The sequence below is a fragment of the Mastacembelus armatus genome, chromosome 8 (genome assembly GCF_900324485.2).
Source record: "Mastacembelus armatus chromosome 8, fMasArm1.2, whole genome shotgun sequence".
Classification (NCBI taxonomy): domain Eukaryota; kingdom Metazoa; phylum Chordata; class Actinopteri; order Synbranchiformes; family Mastacembelidae; genus Mastacembelus; species Mastacembelus armatus.
The window spans coordinates 5914313-5942219 of NC_046640.1; the positions used below are offsets into that span (position 1 = coordinate 5914313).

Consider the following 27907-nt stretch of genomic DNA (forward strand, 5'->3'; position numbering starts at 1 on the left):
CTTTTCTGAACCAATTATAAAGAATTGAAGGGAAGAGAAAAAGCATAGTGTGTGTGTGTTGTACGTGTGCACTGTCTGCAGTCAGTGCCACTGTTGCTCTGTCACAATTTGAATGTAGATATACGGATAGAAATTCCTCTTGCATTTATGCTTGTCATTTTTTCAAAGTGACTTTCGTTACCCTCTCCCTAGTGGACGCCACTGAAACAAAGCCCTCATTGAAACTAAAATTGTTTGAACCTGTTGTCAATCACGCAATTTTTCTTAAATATACCTGAAAAATGCCCACCAACGAAACACACAATTCAGTACAAGTTATTTTGGATCTTAGTAAATCAGACAAAAAATGTATAAAATGAACGTTAGGTTTAATTTTCTACTGTATCTGCAGCTGGCACTTTTGTAGTGCAACCACAAATTTTGGGCTGCAAACATTAGCAAAGAAGTCCCTGCAAACCCACACAGGTCGACATGATGTGCATTTTGTGGCCACGCTGCAACCAGAAAAATAATAAAAGCAGCCAGTTTATACAGTAATAATGTAAGCTAAATGGTTCAACTGGGAAAATTTCCAGAAGTTACTGTAAATGTTCTGTAGGAAAAATAATTCTAACATGTCTTTCACATCACTTTCTTGAGTATCAACCATTTCAACTTACCAGCATAATGTGTCTACACACGTATACTTTCAGTTTGCCAACTAAATTTAAACCCTTCTGCCAATTATATTGTTTTGATTTTGCTTCTTTAATTCATATTTAGCAGTATTTAATACTCCCCTCTCAGCAATATTTCAGGCAAAAATACAAATCTTTTATTTGCAGTAGCACTAACAGAACTTCACCAGTCGAACAAATCTATGAGCAGACACACACACACAGAGTCACAGACATCCCATTTATATATTAAATGAAATGTTGAAAATCAACTGACTTTTGAAACATTCAGAGGATTCACACTAATCTGATATGGGCACATACACACACACACACACACACCAAAGTCTATTTCAGCATCCCCTGCTCCAGGCTATGTGAAGTTTTGCATCAGCGTCTGTGTGTGTGCACCCTCAACACTCAGTGACTCAGAAATCACCAATGGGAGGGGTCAGGGCATGAGGCAGTGCTCACAAGAACACGTGCATGCTCAATGACACTTTGTCAGAAACACACACATGCGTATGTGCACAAGCACAAAGCAACAATCCCATGGTGATGTCACACACCGAAGTGACCTGAGCTGTCCTTTGCTTTCTGTGGCTCCATCTGCCCTCGCTGCTCCTAATCCCGCTCTCTCTGCTCCACTAATCCACACACAGACACCAACACACATACACCAAATGCATGCATTCAATTCACACACTCCTGTCGCGGCATAAATGTGTGCACATTCTGCTCATACGAATATCTGCGCGCACACACACACACACACACACACACACACAAATCACACATACTCACAGGAAGCGCGTCAGAACAATGAGTCAGGAGAAAACCAACAGCTCTGGCCTGATTGAAACGTGAGGGGAAAGGATAGAAGGTCAAAAGACCTGATGAGTTCCTATTATCTGGTGTTAATGCAGTGCCACTGTAGCCTTCAGCCTTAATAGACTGAAGACCACACATGATTTTGGTGTGTACAGAATAAAAGAGGCATGAAAAAAAAAAAAAAAAAAAAAAAGATCCATTCAAGTTTTACCAGTTAGAAAAAGCAAAATTTAGGAGCTCTCCAATTAGTGGCCAATCATATCTCTCCAATGTTCATACCAACAGTGGTTTGAGATAGGATGCAAACCTGTGCAGCATGAATGCACTACAGCAACAAAGGCTGTCCCTCCCTGTGTGAATAGACAGAAGGACGACTGTGGCATGAGTGACAGAATTTATATGGAGGAATTTTTCACCGTGTGTCTCACACCCTGATATGCTTGAGCTGCAAACTGCTTAGGGTCCATGCTGGTCATAATGTTTGGCCTCATTAGTGTAAATCAACTCTTATGAAAGTGTAATTGTTATATAGTTTAAATATTGAATTCATGTGTCATTTTATACTGAACATTGAATACTTGTTCTGGATGGGATTAAACTTGCCTGCTGTTTGCACTCTCTTCTTCGTTGGCTCAGAACGAATTTATTTAATGAGGCGTTGAGGGCACAATGCGTGTGCACGTCTATGTGACGGCACGTGCCGGAGAAACAGCGAGGACACAGATGGAAGCATGTCAGAGAGGTCTGCCTTCCCTTTTACTTCTCCTAAAAATATGCTGTCCCTCCCCCCACTTATCCCCCACCCAGCGACACGGCATTCTTTTCTTCATTTATTTATTTAGACGCTGCTGCACAAGCACTCATCTGTTTGTAAACATTTGCTCATATTCTGTTCTTTTTTGTAAGCATCAAGCCCAATTTATCCACACTGCTGTTGTAGTATGGAGGTGCTTGAGGCAGGAATTTGAAAGCTCTTATTATACAAAATTGTACTTTGACACAGAAGCTATTCTTTCATCTATCACGTCTGTCAAATCGCCTTTAATCTCTGCTTTTATTTCATGTTTACATCAGAGATCCACACACCCACACAGCACAAACCATCACTTTCTATTCAACACACACAAAGTCTAAGTCTCACCCTTTCTCATCCCCATCTGACGAATTGCTGTCCTGCTTGTACATTGGCTCTGATTGGCCTCAGTCCTGTCCAGTGGCCAATCACAGGACAACGAGGCGGACCCCAAGCTCGCCAGGTTGTACAGCATTCGCTGGCGGCCACTTCAGTAGATAGCCATGTTGAGAATCTGGGTGGTGACTGGCTGGGTGGAGCATGGTGGGTGGGACATCAGAGAAAGCAAAAGAAAGCTGGAGGAATGCAGAGAAAAGACAATACAAGAAAGAGACATTAACATTTATACATCTGAATGTTACATTACATTTCACATATACACGATTATATAACATTTCAGAGTGAAGTATATACTCCCCTCCAAAACTATTGGAAGAGTAAGGCCAATTCCTTTATTTCTGCTGTAAATTGAAAATATTTGGGTTTGACATTAAAGATGAACATAAGACAAAAGATCAACATTTCAGCCTTTATTTCCAGGTATTTATATCTGGATCTAATGCACAACTTTGAAGATTGCACCTTTTGTTTGAACCCACCCACTTTTCATCTGAGCAAAAGTATTGGAACATGTGACTGTGACAGGTGTGTTTTGTTGCCCAGGTGTGTCCTACTAAATTGACTATTCAAACAATAAATAGTGGTGAATGTCTACACTCTGTTTTAGATTTGGGTTCATGAAAACCACAGAGCTGACTATGGATGAAAAACAAACAATTGTGAAGCTGAGAGAAGATAGAAAACCAATCAGAGCCATTGCACAAACACTGGAAAAAGCCAGCACAACCATTTGGAATGTCCTGAAGAAGAAAGAAACCACTGGTGCACTAAGTAACAATCTTTGAACGGGTAGACCAAGGAAAACAGCAGCTGTTGATGACAAAACCATTGTGAGATCCTAAAACAACTGTTAGTGACATCAGCAACAACCTACACAGGGCTGGAGTGAAAGTATCACAATCTACTGTTCGCAGAAGACTTCATGAACAAAAGTCCAGAGGCTACACCAGGAGATGCAAACCACTCATTAGCGACAAAAATAGGAAGGCCAGGCTGGAATTTGAGAAAAATTATAGAGACGAGCCTAAAAACTTCTGAGACAAAGGTTTATGGACTGATGAGACAAAGACTAACCTTTATCGAAGTGATGGAAAGGCTAAAGTTTGGAGAAAAAAAAAAGATTTGCTCATGATCCCAAACACACAAGCTCATCTGTGAAACAGTGGAGGTAATGTCACGGCTTGGGCTTGCATGGCTTCTTCTGGGACAGGCTCATTAATCTTCATTGATGATATAACATGATGGCAGCAGCAAAATGAACTCAGAAGGCTACAGAAACATTTTCAACCAAACCGATTGGGAGATCCTTCATCATGCAGTAAGATAATGACCCAAAACACACTGCCAAAACAACAAAGGAGTTCTTCAGGGGCAAGAAGTGGAAAGTTTTTAGACTGGTCAAGTCCAGACTTAAACCCTATAGAGCAGCATTTTACCTGCTAAAGAAGAGACTGAAACAACTGAAAGAGCCTGCGGTGAAAGCCTGGAAAAGCATCACTAAAGAAGAAAACAAAAATTTGGTGATGACAATGGGTCACAGGCTTGATGCTGTTATTGCAAGCAAAGGATTGACAACTAAGCATTCAGTCTTATTCACTTTAATGTATTTTAGGTCTGTCTGTTCTAATACTTTTGCTCCCCTAAAAATTTGGTGTTCCGTTATAAATAATGCAATTTTCTAAGCTGTGTATCAGATCCAGATGTAAATACCTAGAAATAAAAGGTGAAATGTTAATCACTTGTCTCATATTCATCATTTGATGTCAAACCCAAATGTTTTCAGTCTACAGCAAAAATATATAATTCTGATTTACGTATTTTGAACTGACATTTTTAGTAAGTTAATCTTCTAAAAGCCAATTGTGTATTTTTGTGTATTATTACTATATTAATTATTATATAATAATAATGTAAATGCATTATTACCACAGTGCAGTATTGTTGACCTATTTTCATTTTGTCTAGCTTTTCAAGCTCAAAGCTCCTCATCTCCTGATCTTACTGTCATAACATAAGGAGACTAAGTTAATATATATAAGGAGACTAAGTTAATATATATATAAGGAGACTAATTTAATATATATAAGGAGACTAAGTTAATATATAATGTGTTGACATTTGTACTCATGTAAAACAACTGAACTGTGGTTTTTCAGAAAGACAGGTTTCTGAAATGTGTGTTTTGTAAATGTTAAATACCTGGAACTAATAAAAAACATCATTTACTGGTAATCAGTCATTTATTTCTTTATTTAAACCACTTTATATATTCATTCTATTAGATATTAAATGTCATATTTCATTCGGTATGTTTATATGTCTGTTGATGTTTATTGATTATTAGGTTATTTTCAATCTTCTCCATACTCCTGTCAGGGTTAACTCAGTATTTGTAGAGGCTAAAGAAACCCAGTATGTTTTATGGCCTTGTTTAGTTTCAGACTTGCTAATTTAACTGACACCATTTTTAGAGTTAATCTTCTAAAGGCCACAATTGCCCTCACTATATTTGTAGTTTAAATAAAGGTCCTAATCCTCATTAGATGTTGGATACAGACTTCGGACACTCATTTACTGTCACAATACAACTTATGTGTTCAACATTGCCCGCTACAATCCCGTTCTATTAGAGGAAACAGACTCCAGCCAAATCTAATTTACTATAAGCTACTTACAAGTCCTCTGAAAGGAATTTAGGATAAAATGTACTCCAGAATTTTCAGTGTTTTTCAGCTTCTTGTTTGGTGTTTCTGGCTTAGTAAACAGTAACAGTAAAGGCAAATTGAAGCTTCTCTGCCATGGCACAGTGGTATCAACACAGGGCAAATATGAGATAAAAAAATAATTTACACTTCAATTTTGCAGCATGGCAAAAAACACTGAATGTAAACAAGAAAACTTTGAGTGGACAATTTTAACAGAAATGTATATTCATTAAGTATGAACAGCATAAGTAAACATGGAGACAAATTATAATATCTCTGAAAGACATATGACATTTAAAGATTTTCATTGCATCAAATATAATACATAAAATACAGGAAATAATAAACAGTGGATGTAAGACAAAGACCAGCTTTGATGTGAGTCGTAACTATGAGCACACTACACTGTAGGTACTAATACTGTTAAACTGACTAGTACAATCAGTAAGATACCATTGTGATACCTGGTGTATGGAGTTCATGCCAACAACAGCATTTTGGGATTAAAAAGTAAGTACACAACCATCAAAAATCCCACTTGCACTGCCATCTAGTGTCTGATGTGAACACTGCTCAGAGCTGGTAAATAACCAGTATTTCTACCATGACCACAGAAAAGAAAGCCCTCTTGGTTAATAATCAACATTAATTGTGTCAAGTTTCAGTGACTGCAGGGATCAAAGTGGATTATCCAGCTAACAGCATGGATACATGCCAGAGATTAAACTATTACTGTCTATTCAGTTCAGGGCAACACTTTTGGAAAGCTACAGCACTGTATGTGTAACAAATGAAGAGTCTTTAATTTGGCCAATGCACTGCCTCTGTTACTTTCAACTATCATGTGCTGGGAAAAATGCTGTTGTCACTTAATATAAGCACCAGCATGCTAATTGCAGAATATACTGGCTAATATTTTGTAGCATCACGAGTGCTTTTCCATGGTGGTTAAGACAAAATCTAAATATAATACATTGTAAGATGATTTGTATTAGAATAAGTGTGTGAAGACAACTATTTTTCTATTTTCTAATTTTTCATGTACTGGAAATAAGAATTTAAAATCCCTAAAAGTGTAATTGTTGGGATGCTATTACACCAGGCTACATAGAGATTTTTATTTAATTCAATCTTTTCTTGATAACACACACACACACATACATACATACACACAAATGGCAACAGTCAAGATACATGTGCTGCCTAAAACAGAACCCATTGAAAATAAACAAAACTAAGCTGCTGAGGTCCACCTCTCCAGATGTGACAGCAGATGGCATCACACTGTCAGAGATCCAAGGCAAATCATATCTCTCTGACACTTACTCACTATTAACAATGCCCACACAGTACACAGTAGTTGCACATGTCCACAACACCAATGAGAGCACAATTTGATACATGACAAAAAGAACAATAACGGAAAATGATCAACAAAGCTGCAGCAAACCATTAACTGAAGTTTTTCTGTCTGTTCTTAAGGTTTTAGGGGATTCTGAACAATTTTGTAATATTTAGCTTTTGTTGGTCTACTGCTCCAAACGTAATGTGGAACAATGTCATTTGTAGTTTACAGTGTCAGGAAAAGCTAAATATTTAAAAAAAAAATTAAAATGTGTACTCTTAGGAGTCAAATCTGATCACACAGACACACTATACATATTTTTATACTATATATAACAAACAAAAAAACCCATACATTTTAAAGAGACTATTTGCCAAAACAGCAAACAAACTGGCATTGTGGTACCCCACAGTAACTGAATCCATGTGTAAATACATGCAAATGGAGAACCTGCTGTTGGTATTCACAATAATCATAAGAAGTAGAGTGCAAAACAGCAGCACACTGCTCTGAATAACAGATGGAGAGAAGAAGCAGCACAGTATGACCCACATTACAAGATCTCCATAAAAAATATCTGCATTCTGAATTTATTTACATTTGGGGAATCTTAATAACTAATGACAGGTTGACACTGGAAAGATTAAGTGGAATCCAGATGTATATACAGTTGGTACGGAAAGTATTCAGACCCCTTTAAATTTTTCACTCTTTGTGTCATTGCAGCCATTTGCCAAAATCAAAAAAGTTCATTTTATTTCTCATTAATGTACACTCAGCACCCCATCTTGACAGAAAAAACCAGAAATGTAGACATTTTTCCAAATTTATTAAAAAAGAAAAACTGAAATATCACATGGTCATAAGTATTCAGACCCTGTGCTCAGTATTGAGTAGAAGCACCCTTTTGAGCTAGTACAGCCATGAGTCTTCTTGGGAATGATGCAACAAGTTTTTCACACCTGGATTTGGGGATCCTCTGCCATTCTTCCTTGCAGATCCTCTCCAGTTCTGTCAGGTTGGATGGTGAACGTTGGTGGACAGCCATTTTCAGGTCTCTCCAGAGATGCTCAATTGGGTTTAGGTCAGGGCTCTGGCGGGGCCAGTCAAGAACGGTCACAGAGTTGTTCCGAAGCCACTCCTTTGTTATTTTAGCTGTGTGCTTAGGATCATTGTCCTGTTGAAAGGTGAACCTTCGGCCCAGTCTGAGGTCCTGAGCACTCTGGAAGAGGTTTTCTTCCAGGATATCTCTGTACTTGGCCGCATTCATCTTTCCTTCAATTGCAACCAGTCGTCCTGTCCCTGCAGCTGAAAAACACCCCCACAACATGATGCTCCCACCACCATGTTTCACTGTAGGGATTGTATTGGGCAGGTGATGAGCAGTGCCTGGTTTTCTCCACACATACCGCTTAGAATTAACGCCAAAAAGTTCAATCTTGGTCTCATCAGACCAGAGAATCTTATTTCTCATAGTCTGGGAGTCCTTCATGTGTTTGGCAAACTCTATGCAGGCTTTCATGTGTCTTGCACTGAGGAGAGGCTTCCGTCGGGCCACTCTGCCATAAAGCCCCGACTGGTGGAGGGCTGCAGTGATAGTTGACTCTGTGGAACTTTCTCCCATCTCCCTACTGCATCTCTGGAGCTCAGCCACAGTGATCTTTGGGTTCTTCTTTACCTCTCTCACCAAGGCTCTTCTCCCACGATTGCTCAGTTTGGCTGGACGGCCAGGTCTAGGAAGAGTTCTGGTCCTCCCAAACTTTTTCCATTTGAGGATTATGGAGGCCACTGTGCTCTTAGGAACCTTGAGTGCTGCAGAAATTCTTTTGTAACCTTGGCCAGATCTGTGCCTTGCCACAATTCTGTCTCTGAGCTCCTTGGACAGTTTTCCTTCGACCTCATGATTCTCATTTGCTCTGACATGCACTGTGAGCTGTAAGGTCTTATATAGACAGGTGTGTGCCTTTCCTAATCAAGTCCAATCAGTTTAATTAAACACAGCTGGACTCCAATGAAGGAGCAGAACCATCTCAAGGAGGATCAGAAGAAATGGACAGCATGTGAGTTAAATATGAGTGTCACTGCAAAGGGTCTGAATACTTATGACCATGTGATATTTTAGTTTTTCTTTTTTAATAAATTTGCAAAAATGTCTACATTTCTGTTTTTTTCTGTCAAGATGGGGTGCTGAGTGTACATTAATGAGAAATAAAATGAACTTTTTTGATTTTGGCAAATGGCTGCAATGACACAAAGAGTGAAAAATTTAAAGGGGTCTGAATACTTTCCGTACCCACTGTATGTGCTGCCTGTGCAGTTTTGGACCACGATGGAGCAGGAGAATGTAATAGTGTGGTGAAGCCCAGACATCCCTGACGGAAGTCTCTGGATGTCATTTTGAAATTGTTGCTGCTGTCAACCCTTTAATTCCACCTGTCCTTTACTCCTGCTCTCCCCCCACCTGAAGGAATTACCACAGACCCTCTGACATTTTCTTCAAACAAACAAAAATTTCTTTCTCCTGCTAAGCGGCTCACTACGTGTAGTGAAGTGTCTACAGTTACTTCTTATCTTGTCTAACACAAATGGAAAAAAAGGGAAATCTGAATTCCAAGACCATGCCCTCCTTCAACCTCTTTTCTCTCCTTCCTCAGCTCTTTCCTCTTTATTTTTTGCCTGGTTCTTTTCAAGTTCCTGCTTCTCTCTGTGCCAGTAGCATCATGTGCTCCTCCATTCCACCCTTGCTCCTCTTTCGTTCTTTTATTTACAACAATCATCAGCTCTGTGTTCATTGTTTCCCCTGCTGTCAATGCCTACGTATGGCTGCCGGTCTTTTGCCAGCAGCTATAATTACTGAGCAATGGGAGCGGGTGTGTGGGTGTGTACATGTGTGCATATGTGGTGCTTTTATGCAACTTTGTGGCTGTAGGTGTCTGCCTGCACTTAATTGTGTTCACACTAATGAGTTAGCATGCACATCCCTCTGTGCATTTCAGCTGTAATGGGTACTGTTGTGTGATACAGCCCTGTAGCTGCTTATCTTTTTAATGCACATTTCCAGTTAACACAAAGAAAAATGGAGTGGATGGTTTTACATTATGCTGAGGTTGAAATGTTGCTGTATTAAAGAAAACAAAATGCAGTTCGAATACAGAAAGTGAATAAAGCATGAAACTACATGGAAATTGGACATGCACATAAAAACAGATCAAATAAATAGATAAATATAAGGCTTTCATCATGTTTCCACAAAACTCTTCATGTGAAACAGCAGTCTCTGTGAACCAAACTATGAATAATTTTTCATTGCTTTTATACAGAACACATTCAGCAACCACATCTTCCAAAATTCATGAACTCTCGTCTCATTTATAGTCCACCACCTGCAAAAACACTATTTACTACACCATCCTTGTGGCACAAAACAGAATTTTACATATAATTTTATACACTCTCCAAAATGTATTGCTAGAGAAGACATAAGATGTGTTGTTGATGAAAACTTGAGGCCAAATGCAGGAGAGAGAGGACCAGAACCCTCACAGTAGTAATGACGTGATTTTTTAAAATGTATTTTTTTGTAATTGTGATTGCAGCTCTGTAATAATTATTTTTTGCATCTACGAATTTTTTACATGTAAAAAGAAAAAAAAAGAAAAAAATATATGCAACTAAATTGCTGCGTTTCTCAGTCATTCTTCTTACATATTATTCTATGATGAAATGCTGGAAAAATCATTCAAACTTCAAAGATAAAAGTTCATCATTTCTGTAATGCTCCCTTATTAATGTTTGGTGTTACAGTGACAGGGTGTGCCTTCTGAGTGAAGTAGAGGAAATCTGCTCAACGGTTGTGCTCCATCCACCAAACTGTATCTTTGGTTGATGGCTGTGATTATATATGGGGTAGTGATGCATACAGTATGTGTTTACTGAACAAAAAGAGTACTCTGAGCAATGTGGAGGCAGTAAACATGCTCCACATGTTCAGAGACCTTAGTGGCTTTAATCACAGGGGTTTAAGGAGGCACACTGCTACTATACTTCTGCTGAATGAAAGCTTCTAGTGTGTACTAGGGCTGCAGTTAACCTTATTCGTTTGACTATACATCAATCTTTTCTTTACGTTTTCAATGAATCATTTCGATTTTTGTTCCCAACCAACCCAAAGTCAATTACCTTTACGTTTACCTTCATGTAAACGTCAACATTTTGATATGTTTGTTTAATAAATGTCCTTTATTTATTACTGCAAGCTTTAGATGGCAATTTTGTCAACTATTGCTTCTGTTAACTTTCATTCCCAACCTGTTACATTAATAACAAACATCATATGAGATGTTCCATATCCAGTTTTTAAACTGAATTGTAACAATTTATTAATGACCTGGCTGATCAATCTGTTGAATGGCAATTGACTACAAATGCTTTGATAATTGACTGTTTAAGTTCCTGAGCTAGACAATCTCAGGTTCCAGCTTCTCAAATGGGAGGATTTGTTGCTTGTCTGTATTTTAAATCTTTCTAATCTGATTATGTACAGACAACAATCACTGGATGGGTCTTATTTCAAGGAAGGTTTACAGTATGGAGATTTGTTTGCGATAGACATCAGAGATAACAGCATCCTTGAAAAGTGTGGATAAGCGGGCCCACATCAGCAGGCCAAGCTGTCAAAACTAACTTTCCAATGTTTTTAGACAAGCATACAGTATGCATGTTGCTTTCACTTCATGTTATCCTCTAACTAATCAAAACTAATTTACATTCATTTATATCTTGTTTTCCACGCACTAAGCTGCCTGATGAACAGCCTGTCTAGATGTCCTATGTGCTGAGATAATACTATCCATCTTCAACTTGTCAAGTCGTCTTGAGGAGATTAAAACCAGACACAATTCACTCTTTTGTTTCTTAAGACTATGTTTGTGGAAGGTACATGCTGAGTGCTATAATGCACACATGCAGGCCCGAGGATACAGGGAGGCGGGTTAGGGCTAACGCAGACATACTTGCATGAAGTCAGACAATAAAGACATAAAACGACTGCCCGTGTTATACAGCTATAAATTTCTTTCTTTTAGTCTTTAATTTTTGACGCACACACAAAGACATACATAGACAGACACACACACAGCAAAGACTGATCTTCTGAAATCAAAGCTCTAGAGCTCCATATCCCTGCAGCCTCTCACCCTGCACCTCTTCTTTTTTTGTTTCCATCCCCTCCACCCTCCCTGCCCTCTCCCTCTCTAATGATTGGCCAATGTGAGAGATGCCAAGAATGTAAGTCTGTCATGGCTGACCTTCCTTTAGCCCCTCATCTCCTGTTTGTGTGGATGTGTCAAAATTATGGCAGTCCCTGCTCAGCTCTCTGTCCACTGTTGTCCGTCATCAGCAGAATACCTGACCCTGCAGCTGCTGGAAACGTGTAGGAACAATTAGAATCTGAAGCCTGGTACTGTTGGTTGAGCAAGAACAAACAAACAAAACAAAAATGTTCTTTTTCTCATTAAACTGCCTTCACACAAACTCACGAGCACACACATATACACATAGATTTATGCCACGGCTTTTGCTAAATGGTCTGTTTTTGGCCCTGTGTTTTGTCTCTCAGGCTGCCCTATTCAAATGACTGATGAAACGCAGGGCTCTAAAACACTTCACTGGCTTCATGTCATTGGCTTTATATTTTATGAACGGGTGACTACGTGTCTAAAAACTTACTCAAAACTAAAAACGTGTCTCAATCTTACATAGACACTCCTGATACATATAAGGGAATTGAATCAATTGTGTTGTTGAAGAACCCTGTATTTTATTGTGTCCCACCGCTTCTGAAACCAAATCTAATATTTCTCCTCCTTTTGTGTATAATAATGGAGTATTTTCATGTATGGTAAAACAAAAAGACAATATACAGTAAAATGGCAGCTCTGTCACCCTGAGGACAACCTGTCACTTGTCTGTTATAAAATGAACATGAACTTAATAACCTCAATCCTTCTAACCTTCCCTTCCCTGTTTATTTGCTCTAATTCCTCAGCTCCTCACTCATTCAACACTATATATGATACTATCAGTTGATTCAGAATAATCATTTTAAAAACACCTAGTAGGTGTTAGTAAACCTGTATATAGATACACAAAACAAGATAATGAGATCTCATGCAGTGTCTGTGGGCCTTATGTGCTGAACGACTGAGCCACTTTCTCTCTATGTGATGGGCCCATGTAGCTCTGTACTTTGTAACATGGCTGGGGTCACGCAGACATGCAGAAACACAGCTGCTTGTGCCTGTCCTGGCACACAAATGGGCCGGCAATCTGCAGGCTCTATGAACTCTATACATATCTGAGCAGGGGAAGGCTGTGCATTGCCATGGCAACACAAAGCAGAGCCAGCAAGTTATGGCTCAAAGATGTGAGAAGACTAATAAAGATGGAGGTAATTTAGATGCAATTCCATCTGACTGACAGAGGGAGGGATGAAGCGAGAGGACAGAGGGTGTCTGAGGTGAGGTCTGGAAACAGTTGGTGGTGGAGTCACTCTCCTCTATTTTCTATCCTCCTCTGTAATCTGTCTTTTTGTTCTATCTCTATTAATCTATAAGCTCTACCTTTATACTATGATTTTATTAAGCTCTATTCTCTAGGGATGCAACAATACAGCCCACAGTTCAATACATACCTTGATTTATTGGTCACAGTTTTCGGTTCGGTTCTGATGGCCCAGAGCTATTTGAAGTGTTTTTTGGGACAGGTCAGGAATTACCTCAGTACAAAAAAATGTCTCATCCCAGCGTGTGGACTGACAGGCACACACAAACAAGAGCCAATTGTGACAGAAATATAGTGCATAGAAACTAGTTTACATAAAACTGAAAATCACAAGTGTGCATTACAAGGTGACTGGACAAACTGGTGCAAAAAGCTGGTTCAGTGACTGGAATGAGACTGGACTCACTGGAGGCTGTGGTGGAGAGATGCACACTGAATAAGGTAGAGACCAACCTGGAATACACTGACCATCCCCTTCACAACATCCTGATTGACCATAGAAGCAGCTGCAGTGGACGACTCACCTCACTGAGCTGATACAGGAGATCCTTCACCCCCACTGACTACTGACTACTCTCACTACTGACTTACTAATTAACTACAAGACTACCTAAATTTCCCTTTGGGGATGAATAAAGTGATCTCATCTTATCGTACTGCAGATGTTGTATCAAACGGTTCAATATTATCTGGAGAATTATTGCATCCCTAGCACTGTCACATTAGGCTGCTGTACATATATAATGTATACCTTACCTAAGATTTCAGAGCACTTTAGTAACAGTGCAAAGAAGGTAAACAAAACCACCAAGCAGTCTCATAATGAAGAAACAATCATTTTGCATTTGGCTGGTGGGTGTAGACAACTTCATATGTCACTGCAAAGTGAAAGACCGTGTAACATCAGGTCTGACTGCTACCAGCTCAACAACTACTGTTTCAGAGCCAAACAATGTCACATCAAGGCGCCTGAGTTTACGTCAAATTGCTGTACTCATTACTCATCACTTTAACATTAGACAAACAGATAAAGCACATTTACATTCACATTCACATTTACAAGGTCATATAACATGAGGATAGACTACAAAATCACTGAGCATAAATATGCTACTGTGTTAAGCTGTCTATAATTGTCAACTTTTCCTTTTTCCCCACCAGTATGACTTTTTTTTCATCACAGATGAAAACATTTTAGACTTCCTTGTCTTTTTTCACCCTAAAGGTGGAAATTATACTGAAAGACATTTTAGGAGAATACTGTTTTTTTTATTTTTAAACAGATGAAGTTTATCTGTTTTGACAAATGAACTCAAGTTAGTGTCTGAGCCCAAATGTTCCACTTCATAAAAACTTTCTCCTACAATATTGTTCTTCTTTACTACAACGGTTGAGCAATGAAGTTTATAGATCACTGAGCTAGGGTTGCTTCAAACCTAAATCTTCCTCAAGACTTTTGAGCTTTTGACTTTTGAACACTGTTCCATATTTCAGGTTTCTCTGCTAAGATGTATATTAGTGTAGGCAAGTTCAAATTCAGCTCATGACCTTTATGGCAAAGCAATGCTTAAGTCTCCAAATATCCTGTCTGTCTCCAGTGCGTATGTCTGATAAGGCGGAAATGGCACTTAAATGTCAGCTTGTGACACAACGAAATGAAAAATATGAAGCCTTAAAATATTTTTCCTTATATTACACAATGACAAGTGATAGAAGCAAGCTGTGAACCATGCAGGTCTTACTCATCCCAATATCTTGCCAGTATATTCATTTCACCCTAGCCTACTGATCCTCCTGTTACTGCAGACAAGACAAATTTCAAGAAAAACATTTTGATAAACAAACATGGAAAATAAGAAATATGAACTTACCACTGCATTCTTCTCTTCACTTGTTATCCTTTTCTTTTCACTGTCAAACAGTATGAATCTTCTGAAAGTTGGAATTGCTGCATAGTTACAGTAAGTTTACATCTCTGCAGGGTCCACAGCGTGAAGGGGTCAAGAAGAGACTCAACGTAAGGGGAACGTCCAAGTCTTGTCCACAATCTCTTAAGGCTTTTAAGGGTGATTGTCTGCCAGGCAGCACTCCACTGCTTTTTAGGACTACCTGGCTACTGCTGCTGTACTCCAGCTACTAAGGCAAATTGAAGATGCTGAAGTAAATTATCTTTTGTGTTGATTGAAGCACAAAGACTATAAGGGCAGCTGCTGGAAGGGTCCCTTCTGTTTTCTTGACTGAGTGGTTGTGACTACTGAGGTATATAGTTACCTGTGAGATATATTTAATAGAAGAGTGAAGCTATTGTGAGTGTGTAGCTGCCTTTCGAGCAATATGACTGTTTTCCTTTCAGTAATAAGTAGCCCAAGATCCAGGCTACACGGGTGGATCAGTATGGTTTAGGTGGTGATCAACTAAGCTGGCAGGCGATAAGAGGTCCAAGTTCACTGCTGGCTGTCACAGACACAGACAGGACAGCTTGAGAGGCAGTACAGGTTGTCGTGGTAAAAGCAGAGAGGGGCCACAGGTGTGTTTTTGCTTTGCTGCTGGATTGGCTGCTTTTGATGAAGGAGGTAGGCAGAGGGAGAAAATCCCTGAGGTAAATCAAGACCTTTTCCAGGAAAGTAAATAAGAAATGGACTGACAACAGATAAGAAAATGCTGCTTGAGTCTATTTCTCTGGGAAGTAGAAAGCAGAAAAGGTTTTCTGAGCTTGGATCAGAGAAAAAGGAGAGGGCAGGTTGTGTTGCATCAATCTTGTATGTGTGTTTTGAAAAAAGAATGCTGCTTGTTTGCTAGTGTCCATCTGAAAAGTTTGTGCTTGACGTTGAACAGCAAGGTCCAACCTATGAAAAAAAAAAAAAAAAACAAACACAGAGAAAAGTTATATGACCACAGTACCACATTTATATTAGTACTATCATATCAAAACAGAGCCACAACACTCTCTTGGCAAATAATTAAAGAGCCTTTATTTAGATGGCTTTATGACATGTTACTACTTTTCTACTCTGTGGAAGGCAGTCTATGCTGCTTCATGTGGGCTGTTTTTTTTAAACATTAGTTATGGTAAAGCCATCTAAGTAAAGGCTGTTTGCCTAAAGAGTGCCTTAGATTTTTTTTTCCAAATGTTGTGTACAAAACAGCACCTTCATTTTACTTATTTCAACTTTTAAGCACTTAATATCCTACTACACAAGTATATAAATAAATCTAAAATATCACTGTTAAGCTACAAGGAAGCTATGTAAAGAAACTCTACAATAGGGTAAATACAAGGGTACATAAAAAAAATTCATTATGTATACACACAATAATTGGAAGTCACACTGTAAATATATGTCACTGCGGTCTTTTGTCAGTGAAGGCATCAGGGCATCATTAAAACATCATTCATACACTGACATCATGCCGCATGACCCTGAAGTAACTGCAACTTTACTGGAAGGAACTGCCTAATTTAGTACAAATACAGGTAAAATACACTATACCTGTCCTGAGCCCTGCTCGACACACAGAACAGGAAAGACACAGACAATACAAACATTTCATCAAACAACTGCTGAACAAGCAGAACACAAACTTGCAGATGTGACGTTATCACAGCTTTGCCTATAGTCAAATCACTCAAGTCTCCTTTTCACCCCTAGACCCCCAGTTCAAGTTCATGTTTATACAGTAATACTGTGCTTGCGTGTTCTGTAACAAAAAAACAAAAAACAAACAAAAAAAAAAAAGTCCGGGAAACGAATAACTTTTTAAAATCAACACAACAGACTCAGAACAGTGTCTCTCATGTCGCTTAAATGTGAGAAAGGGCTAGTACCTAACTAACTAAGGAACAGAATCATAAAGTACAGCATTACTGAAGAGATGAAAATGAGAGAACAGCATCAAAAGCGAAAAACATCGCAACTGTCTTCAGGCCACTGTATAATCAATAAGAACACAGGCAATGTCACAAACAAACCATAATGTCTAATCTCTTATGTCCTGTAAAAACACTCTAGATGGAAACAAATTGTGTGCACTGTTAATGCTTCCAGCCTGATGGAGAGTAAAACACCCCCCCTCTCCATAACCTTATCCTTTCTCTACTCCTCACTGAAATGAACTGAACCTATCTTGATTCTTTTGATCACATTTTTCAGTGTGAATAATTTAGAGTTGAGGTAAAAAGCTAAATACATCTTTTACTTTAACAGACAGGTTTGTCCATCCATCCATCCATTTTCTGTACTATTCCTTAACCAGGGTCACGGGGATCTGCTGGACCTATCCCAGCTCTCTTTCGAGTGGAAGGCAGGGGCAGACAGGTTTGCATTACACAATTTCTAGGAACAATTTGCTGGGGCCAGGCCTAAGATGAAAGGACTGTTATTTCAGGTAGTTGAAATGACTACCATCAAACATATCTTAAATAATTAAAACAGACTTTCAGACATGCATATGAATCTTCATTATGTCACAAATGATAAATCACAAATAAAGTGCTATATAGCTTGAGTCTAATCTGAAGATCTCCATTATAAATGAATTCACATTCCATTAACTAACCCTCTTAAATGTGGAGTTTGTGATCCCCTTGTGAGGCCTGTGGTTCATTAAGACACATGGTGAAATTCAGAACCCATGTGAGAAATGGGAAATGGGTATGTAGGTGGAGCTGTACCCTGGATGAGGAGCGAGGACTAATAAAGGACATTTTTAAAAATGTTACTCATGCTTTTTTAGATTGCAATATGGAAGTAAAAACAATGAAAAAAAAGCCTAGAAATAACTTAAAATATTACTCAGTGTGACTTTGGGACACAAAATATGCATCTCTATTTGTGCAATAGTTTACTTATCTCAAGTATACAGACTTGTGCAATAATTAATTATTCAAATATAATTTCCAATAAACTGGCTATATTAATACAAATTAAAAGATGTCTTCCTCCAAAGTGTACTTATTTTATGACCTAGTGGCCTGTTTGTGTTTATTAAATGTTGTCAATCAGCAGCAATTAGTTGATTCATCCATCTGCAGAGCATGTGCAGATAGATGAAATGTAATGCATTCAATGTTCACTGAAATCTATCCGTCCATATCTATATGTAGACATGCATGTGAATTTGAGAAATGATTAATGTAAAATTGACTTGGTTGGTTGCCATTCATTTTTAATACCGCTGACAGTATCTTGTATATATCATGCAGAAATACACAAACTATACTCAAGCACTAAGTGAACAAATAATTATCAATACTGAAGCATCACAGAGCCTTACACACAAATGAGGGTCTACATTTCTTGCACACACGTGCACACACGCACACCCACCCACCCACACACACATACACACAGACACACACACACACACACACACACACACAGTGGCCCACTTGTCAGAGCATAGGTGACCTTGGATGCCAGCAGCTGAGGTAAGACCGTGACAGAGAGGAGGGCACAGAGGAAGCAGCAGCATGGTAGATGGAAGAGGTGGGAGGAGGTATAGAAGAGTCAAACTACGGTCAGATTGAGGAAAAAAAGAGGAAGAGGAGGAGATGAGAAATCAAGCAGGGGAATAGGAGAACAGGGAGGTAGAGGTTTGAAAATCTATGTATGTACTGTAGATCAGTAGTCTTTCTGTGGCTGCACAGAAACTACATGAAAATCATAAGTACTGAAGCCTGTGTAATATGGCACAATATAATACACCACTCTTCTTTTTAGGCATTCAGAAGCAGAACACACACTTCCATAGATCAACATATGTAGACAAAAGTTAAGAACAGCTTTCAGAGGCATACAGGGTGTGATTAAAGGGTGATGAAGGAGGAAGGGGAAAGGGATATGATATGAAGAGAAATGAAGGAAAAGGACGACTAGAAAAAGATGATGAAGCATGTTAAAAACAGGTAACACAAAAATGTCTAAAGAGATAATTATCTTCAATCAATACTATATAAAGCTTGCAGGAACTCTGTCCTATCTCCACACAGGATCTCGGGAGCTCAGTCAGAGTGACCATCAGGTTCTGTCTTACTAAGGCCCTTTTCCCACTATTGCTCAGTTTGGCCAGGCGACAAGCTCTTGGAAGAGTATGCCAAACTTCTTCCATTTGAGTATTATGGAGGTCACTGTGCTCCTGTAAATCTTCAGTGCAGCAGAATTTTTTTGGAAGCCTTCCCCAGCTCTGTGCCTATTAACACTCCAGTCTTTGAGCTCTGCAGGCGGTTCCTTTGACCTCATGGCTTAGTTTTTGCTCTGATATGCATTGCCAGCTGTGAGGCCATCCACAGAGAGGTGTGTTCCTTTCCAAATCACGTCTAATCAGTTTAGTTTACCACAGGTGGACTGCTAAAGTTCTGTTTTCACTTTGCTATTATGTGGTACTGAGTGTAGATTGACAAAAAATGATTTTAAACAATTGGAAAATCAGGCTGCAACATAAAATTGAAAAAAGTGAAGGGGGTCTGAATACTTTCTGAATTCACTGTATTGTATATCAAATCCCAGCTTTATTCTACACTTATTCCACACTAATATATATCTTATCGCAGCAGGTTGCTTATATCGATTTAAACTAAATGAGATGGCACATACTCCCATTCCTTCAAAGCTTGTTTATCATGCATGTTATTGAAACAGATCTCCTCGCACAATGTACCATGGCTCATGGTGGCTGAAACAAAGTCAGCAGTTTTTGTCAATAGTTTAGTGCTGCTGCTGCTGCTGTCACCAGCTGACTTGAATCCAAAGAGTTACTTAAAGAACATATCTGTCGCCTTTACATTTCTGTTACTATGGCCTGCAGTAAATGAAGGAAGTCTTTTAGATGCATAACACTAACCCCACACACACCCAGCCTATCACTGAACATTACATGCTGCCACATTGAACAATGCAACAATAGGTCTCAGCTGTTATCTCCATGTCTTCCCTGTCAATACAAAGACGTTTTAAGTGTGGTTAGAATAAGCAAAACAAAACACTGGCAAAAACTACAAACAGAATGAGTATTTGAAAACCTACACCTGACCTAAAAGAACAGCCAAATGTCTGTGGATCTCAATACAGCAGACTATCTTACAGTTAAACAGTTAAAGCCTTATGCATTGAATGTTTTATTCTAATCACCCTAAAGTTGCACTAATATTTCTATAAACAAAATGCAACATGTCAACACATAGAGACGAGCCAATGAAGCTAAATAATAAAATACTGTTTCCAGTCTCTTTTTTCATTCTATTTTCATCAGGTTAATGCATTGATTAATGCATTAGGTTTTCTCTGGGAGTCTCAACATAGTGCAAAGTATTATGGAACTTATAGAAAATTGGCAACATGGTTAACTTGGTTAATATCATTTAGAAAGTATTCAAGATGATGGATATGCAAGAATTCAGTAGTCCTAGATCTGATATTTCTGTTTGCTGCTAATTTATGTCACATTATGATGTTGCATTATGAGTTATTTAAAAAAAAAAACATAACAACCAAAAAGCCCTACACTGCCACTGCAACTTCATCTGACTGGGTCATGGCATAGATGTTGCAGTGCCAAGGCAATGCCATCTCTGATAAACCTGATGTGGGATGTGGTAGTGTTTTTTGGGAGAACTACAGACTAGAACAAGGCTCTACTTGTCCTGCTGTCAAGCCGTATTATCTGGTCCTCAAACCAGATTATCCAAGCCCATCCTGCAGCACGTTATGGTTTTGTAAATGAGGCCTGGAACACAACAACAGATGACCAAGCATTGCTCAAAGACGCTGGATGCTGCGAGCTGCTTCATTAATGCTTCATGCTGCTAAATGTTGTTTTGGAACTGAACGGCAGGATCTGTTGTTGTGCTATCAAAGCACTTTGAGCCCCAGTCATGCCTCGTCAGAGCGGAGCACATTATGACGTGACGAGTCTGATGAGCACAAACAACAAACGTGATTCACAAATAAACTCACATAAAAGATCCTGATACACTAAAAGATGTACATGCCTTCCATCCACAGGCGCAGACATGGCCAAGTGTTGACTGTGTAGTGTTGGGAAAACACATGATACTGTCATGATACTGCCAAAAGTGACACTACTCTGACATCAATCTTGCTCAGTCTGTGAAATTTGAAAAAAATTGTAAACATTACTCTCCCTTACAACTGATGTGAGAGCCATAAGAGCTACAAAGCTACTTCAGATCAAAGTGCTTACCAAATTTAATATCTGAGGTCATTCACTTCGTACTTCTGGATCAGGAGAGACAGGATCTGTTTCATTAGCTACACTTGTATTTTCCAGTAGTAAAAGTCTACTTTTATCACACATTTCTGGTAAGTGCCATAAAAACGTAAGTGCTCGTTAAAATGGCAAGCGTTTTGTTTTTGTGAGGAAATACTGGGACATACCCAATTAAATGAGACCATTCTGACCTTGAACTATGTAACTCTGCCATTGGAAACTTGAAACAGGAAGAAGTCATGGTGAAGAGAAGTTATCCAAGAAGTTGAGATATCTTTCAAGTAACAAATGCATAAAAGCTCCTATTTCCAAATGAACAGAAGATCCATTACCAAGATTAAATGTCCTGTGTTAACAACATTAGCAGCACACAGCGGGCTTAGCAGATCTTTGCCTAGGAAAAATCAAATATTATATGAATATTCTCTCATTTCAACTACTTTAGATGATGATACAGAGCTCTGACACTGCATTTACCAAATCGGTGCATGTGCAGCATGTATCGTCTTGTGCCACAGTTGTGTTTGTGTCTATAACAGGCACATATCAATTCCCATCCCTACTTAAGAGGTAGTTTGTATTGTAACCAGATATTGATCATTTCTTTGAGATGCATTACTGATGTGTACTCCCCCCATGTGCAACTACATCAGTAAGTGGATACAATCTCTATTGCATCCATCTAGTCTGTTGTCTGTTATAACAGCAGATTTTATGGAGGATAATAAACCCTTTATACAACTGGCATTTGGACTTGTCATAGTAGGAAAGAACATGTGACAAGTGTTAGCTGCTCATTTCCATGTATGTAGATTCCCAGTAAACACAGTCGCCTTTAATTTCAATTCAATTTCAATTTCAATTTTATTTGTATAGCGCCAAATCACAATACAAATCATCTCAAGGCACTTTACAAAAACTAAAACTAAAAACCCAACAATTCCCTTATGAGCAAGCACTTGGCGACAGTGGAGAGGAAAAAACTCCCTTTAACGGAAGAAAAAAACCTCCAGCAGAACCGGGCTCAGTTTGGGCGGCCATCTGCCTTGACCGGTTGGGGTGAGTGAATAGAGCAGAGAGAAAAGAACAGCAACAATAAACAACAAATAGACACTGCAAGTTGGTGGGGCCAGTAACTGCACATCAGCGATATACAGCTCCAGGACCAGGGACACCTGCAGAAGGTACAGAGAGAACAGAGAGAGAGGGAGGGAGAGAGAGAGCACAAACTAGGGGAGAGAGAGAGCACAAGGTTAGTAACATTCAATGGTGGAATATACATGAGGTGGGAGAGAAAGGGGGGGGGGGTTAGGGTAGGGGAGCTCAGTGCACCGATGGTCCTCGGGCAGTCTAGGCCTATAGCAGCATAACTAACTAAGGGATGGTTCAGGGTTGCCTGAAGCCAGCCCTAACTATATGCTTTGTCAAAGAGGAAGGTTTTAAGTCTAGCCTTAAAAGTACAGAGAGTGTCTGCCTCCTGAACCCAGAACCCCTTTACTGTTACAGTGTGCTTTTCTTGCTGTAACATGCTGAAGTGTCTGCTGTGAGAGAGTCCTACCAAGCATAGGTGCTCCACACTCATGGGATATTGTATATTTTGACTGGATTATTGTTGCCATTTGTGTCACATAAAAGCTGGTATTAAAATCATACTTACAGAGTTACACAAACAAAAATAACAGCCCCTTATTTGGAAATAAATGGCATCCAGATGGATTTATATTTTATTTAATAAAACATCTAAAGGTTTCTCTGTGCAAGCAAGAAAACAGACTTTTTGTCCAACCTTAGTGTTGCATGCTGTGCCCTGCAAGCATGATGCAATTATCCTACTTAATAAAATGATGATTTCTGGCCGAAATAAACAGCATAGCAGCAGTTTGTGTCATAGATATATGCTACAGAAGGTACATTAAATTAGCTGCATCACAAGAAAGAATATTTATTTGTATGTGCAGAGATGTGTATGCATGTGACAGCACAAGCATTTTGGCAGTTTTATAACGAGCTACTCATGTTGTACATTCTGGCCTTGGGTTTTATTTTGCAGTTTATTTACAGTGGGTACGGAAAGTATTCAGACCCCTTTAAATTTTTCACTCTCTGTGTCATTGCAGCCATTTGCCAAAATCAAAAAAGTTCATTTTATTTCTCATTAATGTACACTCAGCACCCCATCTTGACAGAAAAAAACAGAAATGTAGAAATTTTTGCAAATTTATTAAAAAAGAAAAACTGAAATATCACATGGTCATAAGTATTCAGACCCTGTGCTCAGTATTGAGTAGAAGCACCTTTTGAGCTAGTACAGCCATGAGTCTTCTTGGGAATGATGTGTTGTGTTTTTCACACCTGGATTTGGGGATCCTCTGCTATTCTTCCTTGCAGATCATCTCCAGTTCTGTCAGGTTGGATGGTGAACGTTGGTGGACAGCCATTTTCAGGTATCTCCAGAGATGCTCAATTGGGTTTAGGTCAGGGCTCTGGCTGGGCCAGTCAAGAACGGTCACAAAGTTGTTCCAAAGCCACTCCTTTGTTATTTTAGCTGTGTGCTTAGGGTCATTGTCCTGTTGAAAGGTGAACCTTCGGCCCAGTCTGAGGTCCTGAGGACTCTGGAAGAGGTTTTCTTCCAGGATATCTCTGTACTTGGCCACATTCATCTTTCCTTCAATTGCAACCAGTCGTCCTGCCCCTGCAGCTGAAAAACACCCCCACAACATGATGCTCCCACCACCATGTTTCACTGTAGGGATTGTATTGGACAGGGGATGAGCAGTGCCTGGTTTTCTCCACACATACCGCTTAGAATTAACGCCAAAAAGTTCAATCTTGGTCTCATCAGACCAGAGAATTTTATTTCTCATAGTCTGGGAGTCCTTCCTGTGTTTTTTTGGCCAACTCTATGTGGGCTTTCATGTGTCTTGCACTGAGGAGAGGCTTCCGTCGGGCCACTCTGCCATAAAGCCCCGACTGGTGGAGGGCTGCAGTGATAGTTGACTTTGTGGAACTTTCTCCCATCTCCCTACTGCATCTCTGGAGCTCAGCCACAGTGATCTTTGGGTTCTTCTTTACCTCTCTCACCAAGGCTCTTCTCCCACGATTGCTCAGTTTGGCTGGACGGCCAGGTCTAGGAAGAGTTCTGGTCGTCCCAAACTTTTTCCATTTGAGGATTATGGAGGCCACTGTGCTCTTAGGAACCTTGAGTGCTGCAGAAATTCTTTTGTAACCTTGGCCAGATCTGTGCCTTGCCACAATTCTGTCTCTGAGCTCCTTGGGCAGTTACTTCAACCTCATGATTCTCATTTGCTCTGACATGCACTGTGAGCTGTAAGGTCTTATATAGACAGGTGTGTGCCTTTCCTAATCAAGTCCAATCAGTTTAATTAAACACAGCTGGACTCCAATGAAGGAGCAGAACCATCTCAAGGAGGATCAGAAGAAATGGACAGCATGTGAGTTAAATATGAGTGTCACTGCAAAGGGTCTGAATACTTATGACCATGTGATATTTCAGTTTTTCTTTTTTAATGAATTTGCAAAAATTTCTACATTTCTGTTTTTTTCTGTCAAGATGGGGTGCTGAGTGTACATTAATGAGAAATAAAAGGAACTTTTTTGATTTTGGCAAATGGCTGCAATGACACAAAGAGTGAAAAATTTAAAGGGGTCTGAATACTTTCCATACCCACTGTACATCAAACAGCACAGCCTTAGAACATCTTCATGATTATGGGAACTATTTGTGTCACATGGGTCTTAAGTTGCTGGCCATCTGACATCACAAAGTCTGCTTGATAACTGACAAACAAGGAGGATGGAAGTACATATCTGGCTAATCAAAATTGTAAAGTAAGCATTACCTAATGCAGGAAACAGACTATATAAACCCTAGAATTTTGCTGGCTGGTACGACTTTTCAGTTGCTGGGGGAAACTCTCAGTCTGCATCAAGATTTTTGCTACTATTGGGAATGCATTAAGGCCAACCAGAGACATCCAAGATCTGCCTAACCAGGTGAGACTGCCCCATGGCAGTCAGGCATTTGGCCCGGAGGAAGGCCTCCAACACGGAGAAGAGAAGCTGATGATGGAATTAAATTCCAACCAGAGACTTTTGACAACTAATTTTTACATTTTTGATTTTCAACCAGCCCTATTCTTCACAGACCAAGGAGGTTGTGAGTAGAATGATAATTAAGAAAGAATAGAGATTACTAATTTATTATTGCAGTTGCTTTTTATTGATTTTTAATACATTTACTGATTTAAAACATTTATAGTTTGCTGTTAGCTTTTGCAATTAAAGCTTCCTTGCTTTAATTGTAATTTTATAAGGGTTTCTTTAAAGTGTCTGTAGTCTCTTCTCGTTGATGTAAAAGAAATGGATTGTGTGTGACTAAGTCAGGTTCACTAGTTGAAGGCTCTAGTCGGTTTAGTCTAGTACCTGAAATTAATATCTCCTAAGCAGTAAAAGTATACTTACAAGCTTAAATATTTTCCAGCAACCATATTTACTATAAGAAGGAAGCTACCATTAACCAGTGCGATCTAATCAGTATCTGTAGTTTAAAGCCTATACAGGTGCTAGGCAGGGGTCAGCAGGGGGAACATTGGGATGAAGGTAGTGAACAGCTGGATGAATTCCTTCGCCTCAGCCTAGAGTAGACACCTGTTCTGTACAACCTCAGACAGACTAGTAATTACCACCATCTGGGCATTAATGCGGGTGACTTCCACCACATAGCAGTATTTATTTGTTCATTTATGGCAGTGGTTTGAGACTACCTGTTGCAGCACAAGTGGCTAGGGCCAATCTATTAATGTTTTATAATGGAATATAAAAGAAGCTTGTACATACAACAATGAACAGTATATTAGGCTACAAATGCAATAACAGAGCCAAGGATGGAGGGAGGAACAGAGACTACTACACACACACAAAAAAAAACATGCTATCACTCCCCCTCTGAGCTGCTCACAGTTATTTGAAGAATGGTGGGTATGCAACCGAGGTTAATCAAGATCTGATCATCTGGAAAGCAGCATGATAAGTGGATGAGGATATACAGGCTGGATGTAACACCCCCATGAAGCCAATCATTTAGAAGTATGGAAACACATTTCATCAAGGTTTAAGCTAATTTGATCAGGAGTGTGTTAGACATGAAGTGTGAAACATTGATGATCAATTGTAATGTTCAGCACCATCTGTGGTCCATCAGTGTTAACACTGAAAACACTAGAGAGCAGTGATTGGATGCATTATCTCCCCCCAGATTTAGATAAAATCTCATTTGTGATGTCCATGGTAAATTACCATATAAAACACAAAACACCATTACCGTGTATTGACGTGTTTGGTTCTTAGCCTAGTATCTTACATCATTTTTTGTTCGTGTCATATTTTTCAAATTTTATAAAAAAAGAAAGATTTTTTTGGTGCTAGCATTGATATCTAAGTTTCTAACTACAGAATAAACAGACATTCAGTGTCACCCCTTACCACTTTCTACCATTACACAAAAGTAAAATTAAGTGGGCTACTTTGTTTTTGCATTACATTTTACAACCAGATTTTCTGCATGAGCAACTAGAGGTGAAGCTGTGATGTCAGGCCACCAATCAAAGGTGCCAGTCATCTGAAATACACCCCTTTCTAAAGCTTATTAAAAAACAAACTTATCTGAAAAACATGACTAGTTCTATACGAATCACTGTGATAATGTCTTCCTACAATGATCAGCTTTAAAAATTTATTTGGCGCATGTCCTAATCGCTAATGTTTTAAGTCTTGTACCTATACTGCAACCAGCCACCCGGGAGGCATTTGACTTACTGTGGCATTACTTCTAGGTCTCATATCCATATCCATCTTTTTATATAGTCTCTGGTTTAAATGAGCATCTTTTTGAAAATACTTTAGTCATATAATTTTCAGCCTATTAAGTGTTTTCTCCAATTAGCCAAAAATGAATTATTGCTTATTAAATTGCAAGAGGTAGACAGCTAGACCTAAAAGTCTTGTCTTCTTTGTTCCAGACCTTACAGATCCCTATACCAACATATCTCCTACCTCATTGTGCTGTATTGGAAATACTATCTCTAAAGTAGGTGGCGCTGTTATGCCAGTGTGAAGGGAACACAGAGAATGATCAGATAGTTGAAAATACATGCACTCCACGGATACTTCCCGTATCCGTGGAGTGCATGCATCTGCTGCTGGAAACTGATCTTACTCTGCAAAAGGCAATTACTTTGACTGGACAAATTGAAACAGTGGTAGCTGAAGCTAAAGCCATGGAGCACAGTGAAGCATCAGTTAAGGTTGTGCACAATGGGTCACGTGACGCTGCAAAACCGAGATGGGGGACAGAGATCTGCTCCACGAAAGC

The 27907-nt window shown here is 39.2% G+C and overlaps 1 protein-coding gene across 2 annotated transcripts in view; it reads right to left on the reverse strand.

The window, feature by feature from the left end:
- LOC113140874 (thyroid hormone receptor alpha) overlaps positions 1-27907 on the reverse strand; it is a 72906-nt gene that overhangs the window by 37775 nt on the left and 7224 nt on the right. The window contains exons 2-3 of one of the 2 annotated variants that reach the window (XM_026324952.1): positions 15162-16136; positions 2629-2855 (exon numbers count right to left, since the gene is read on the reverse strand). In XM_026324952.1, the coding sequence (XP_026180737.1) occupies positions 2629-2672 (44 nt within the window). In that variant the 5' untranslated portion in view covers positions 2673-2855; positions 15162-16136. The remainder of the gene's footprint in view (positions 1-2628; positions 2856-15161; positions 16137-27907) is intronic. The other variant, XM_026324954.1, reaches the window with a different exon arrangement.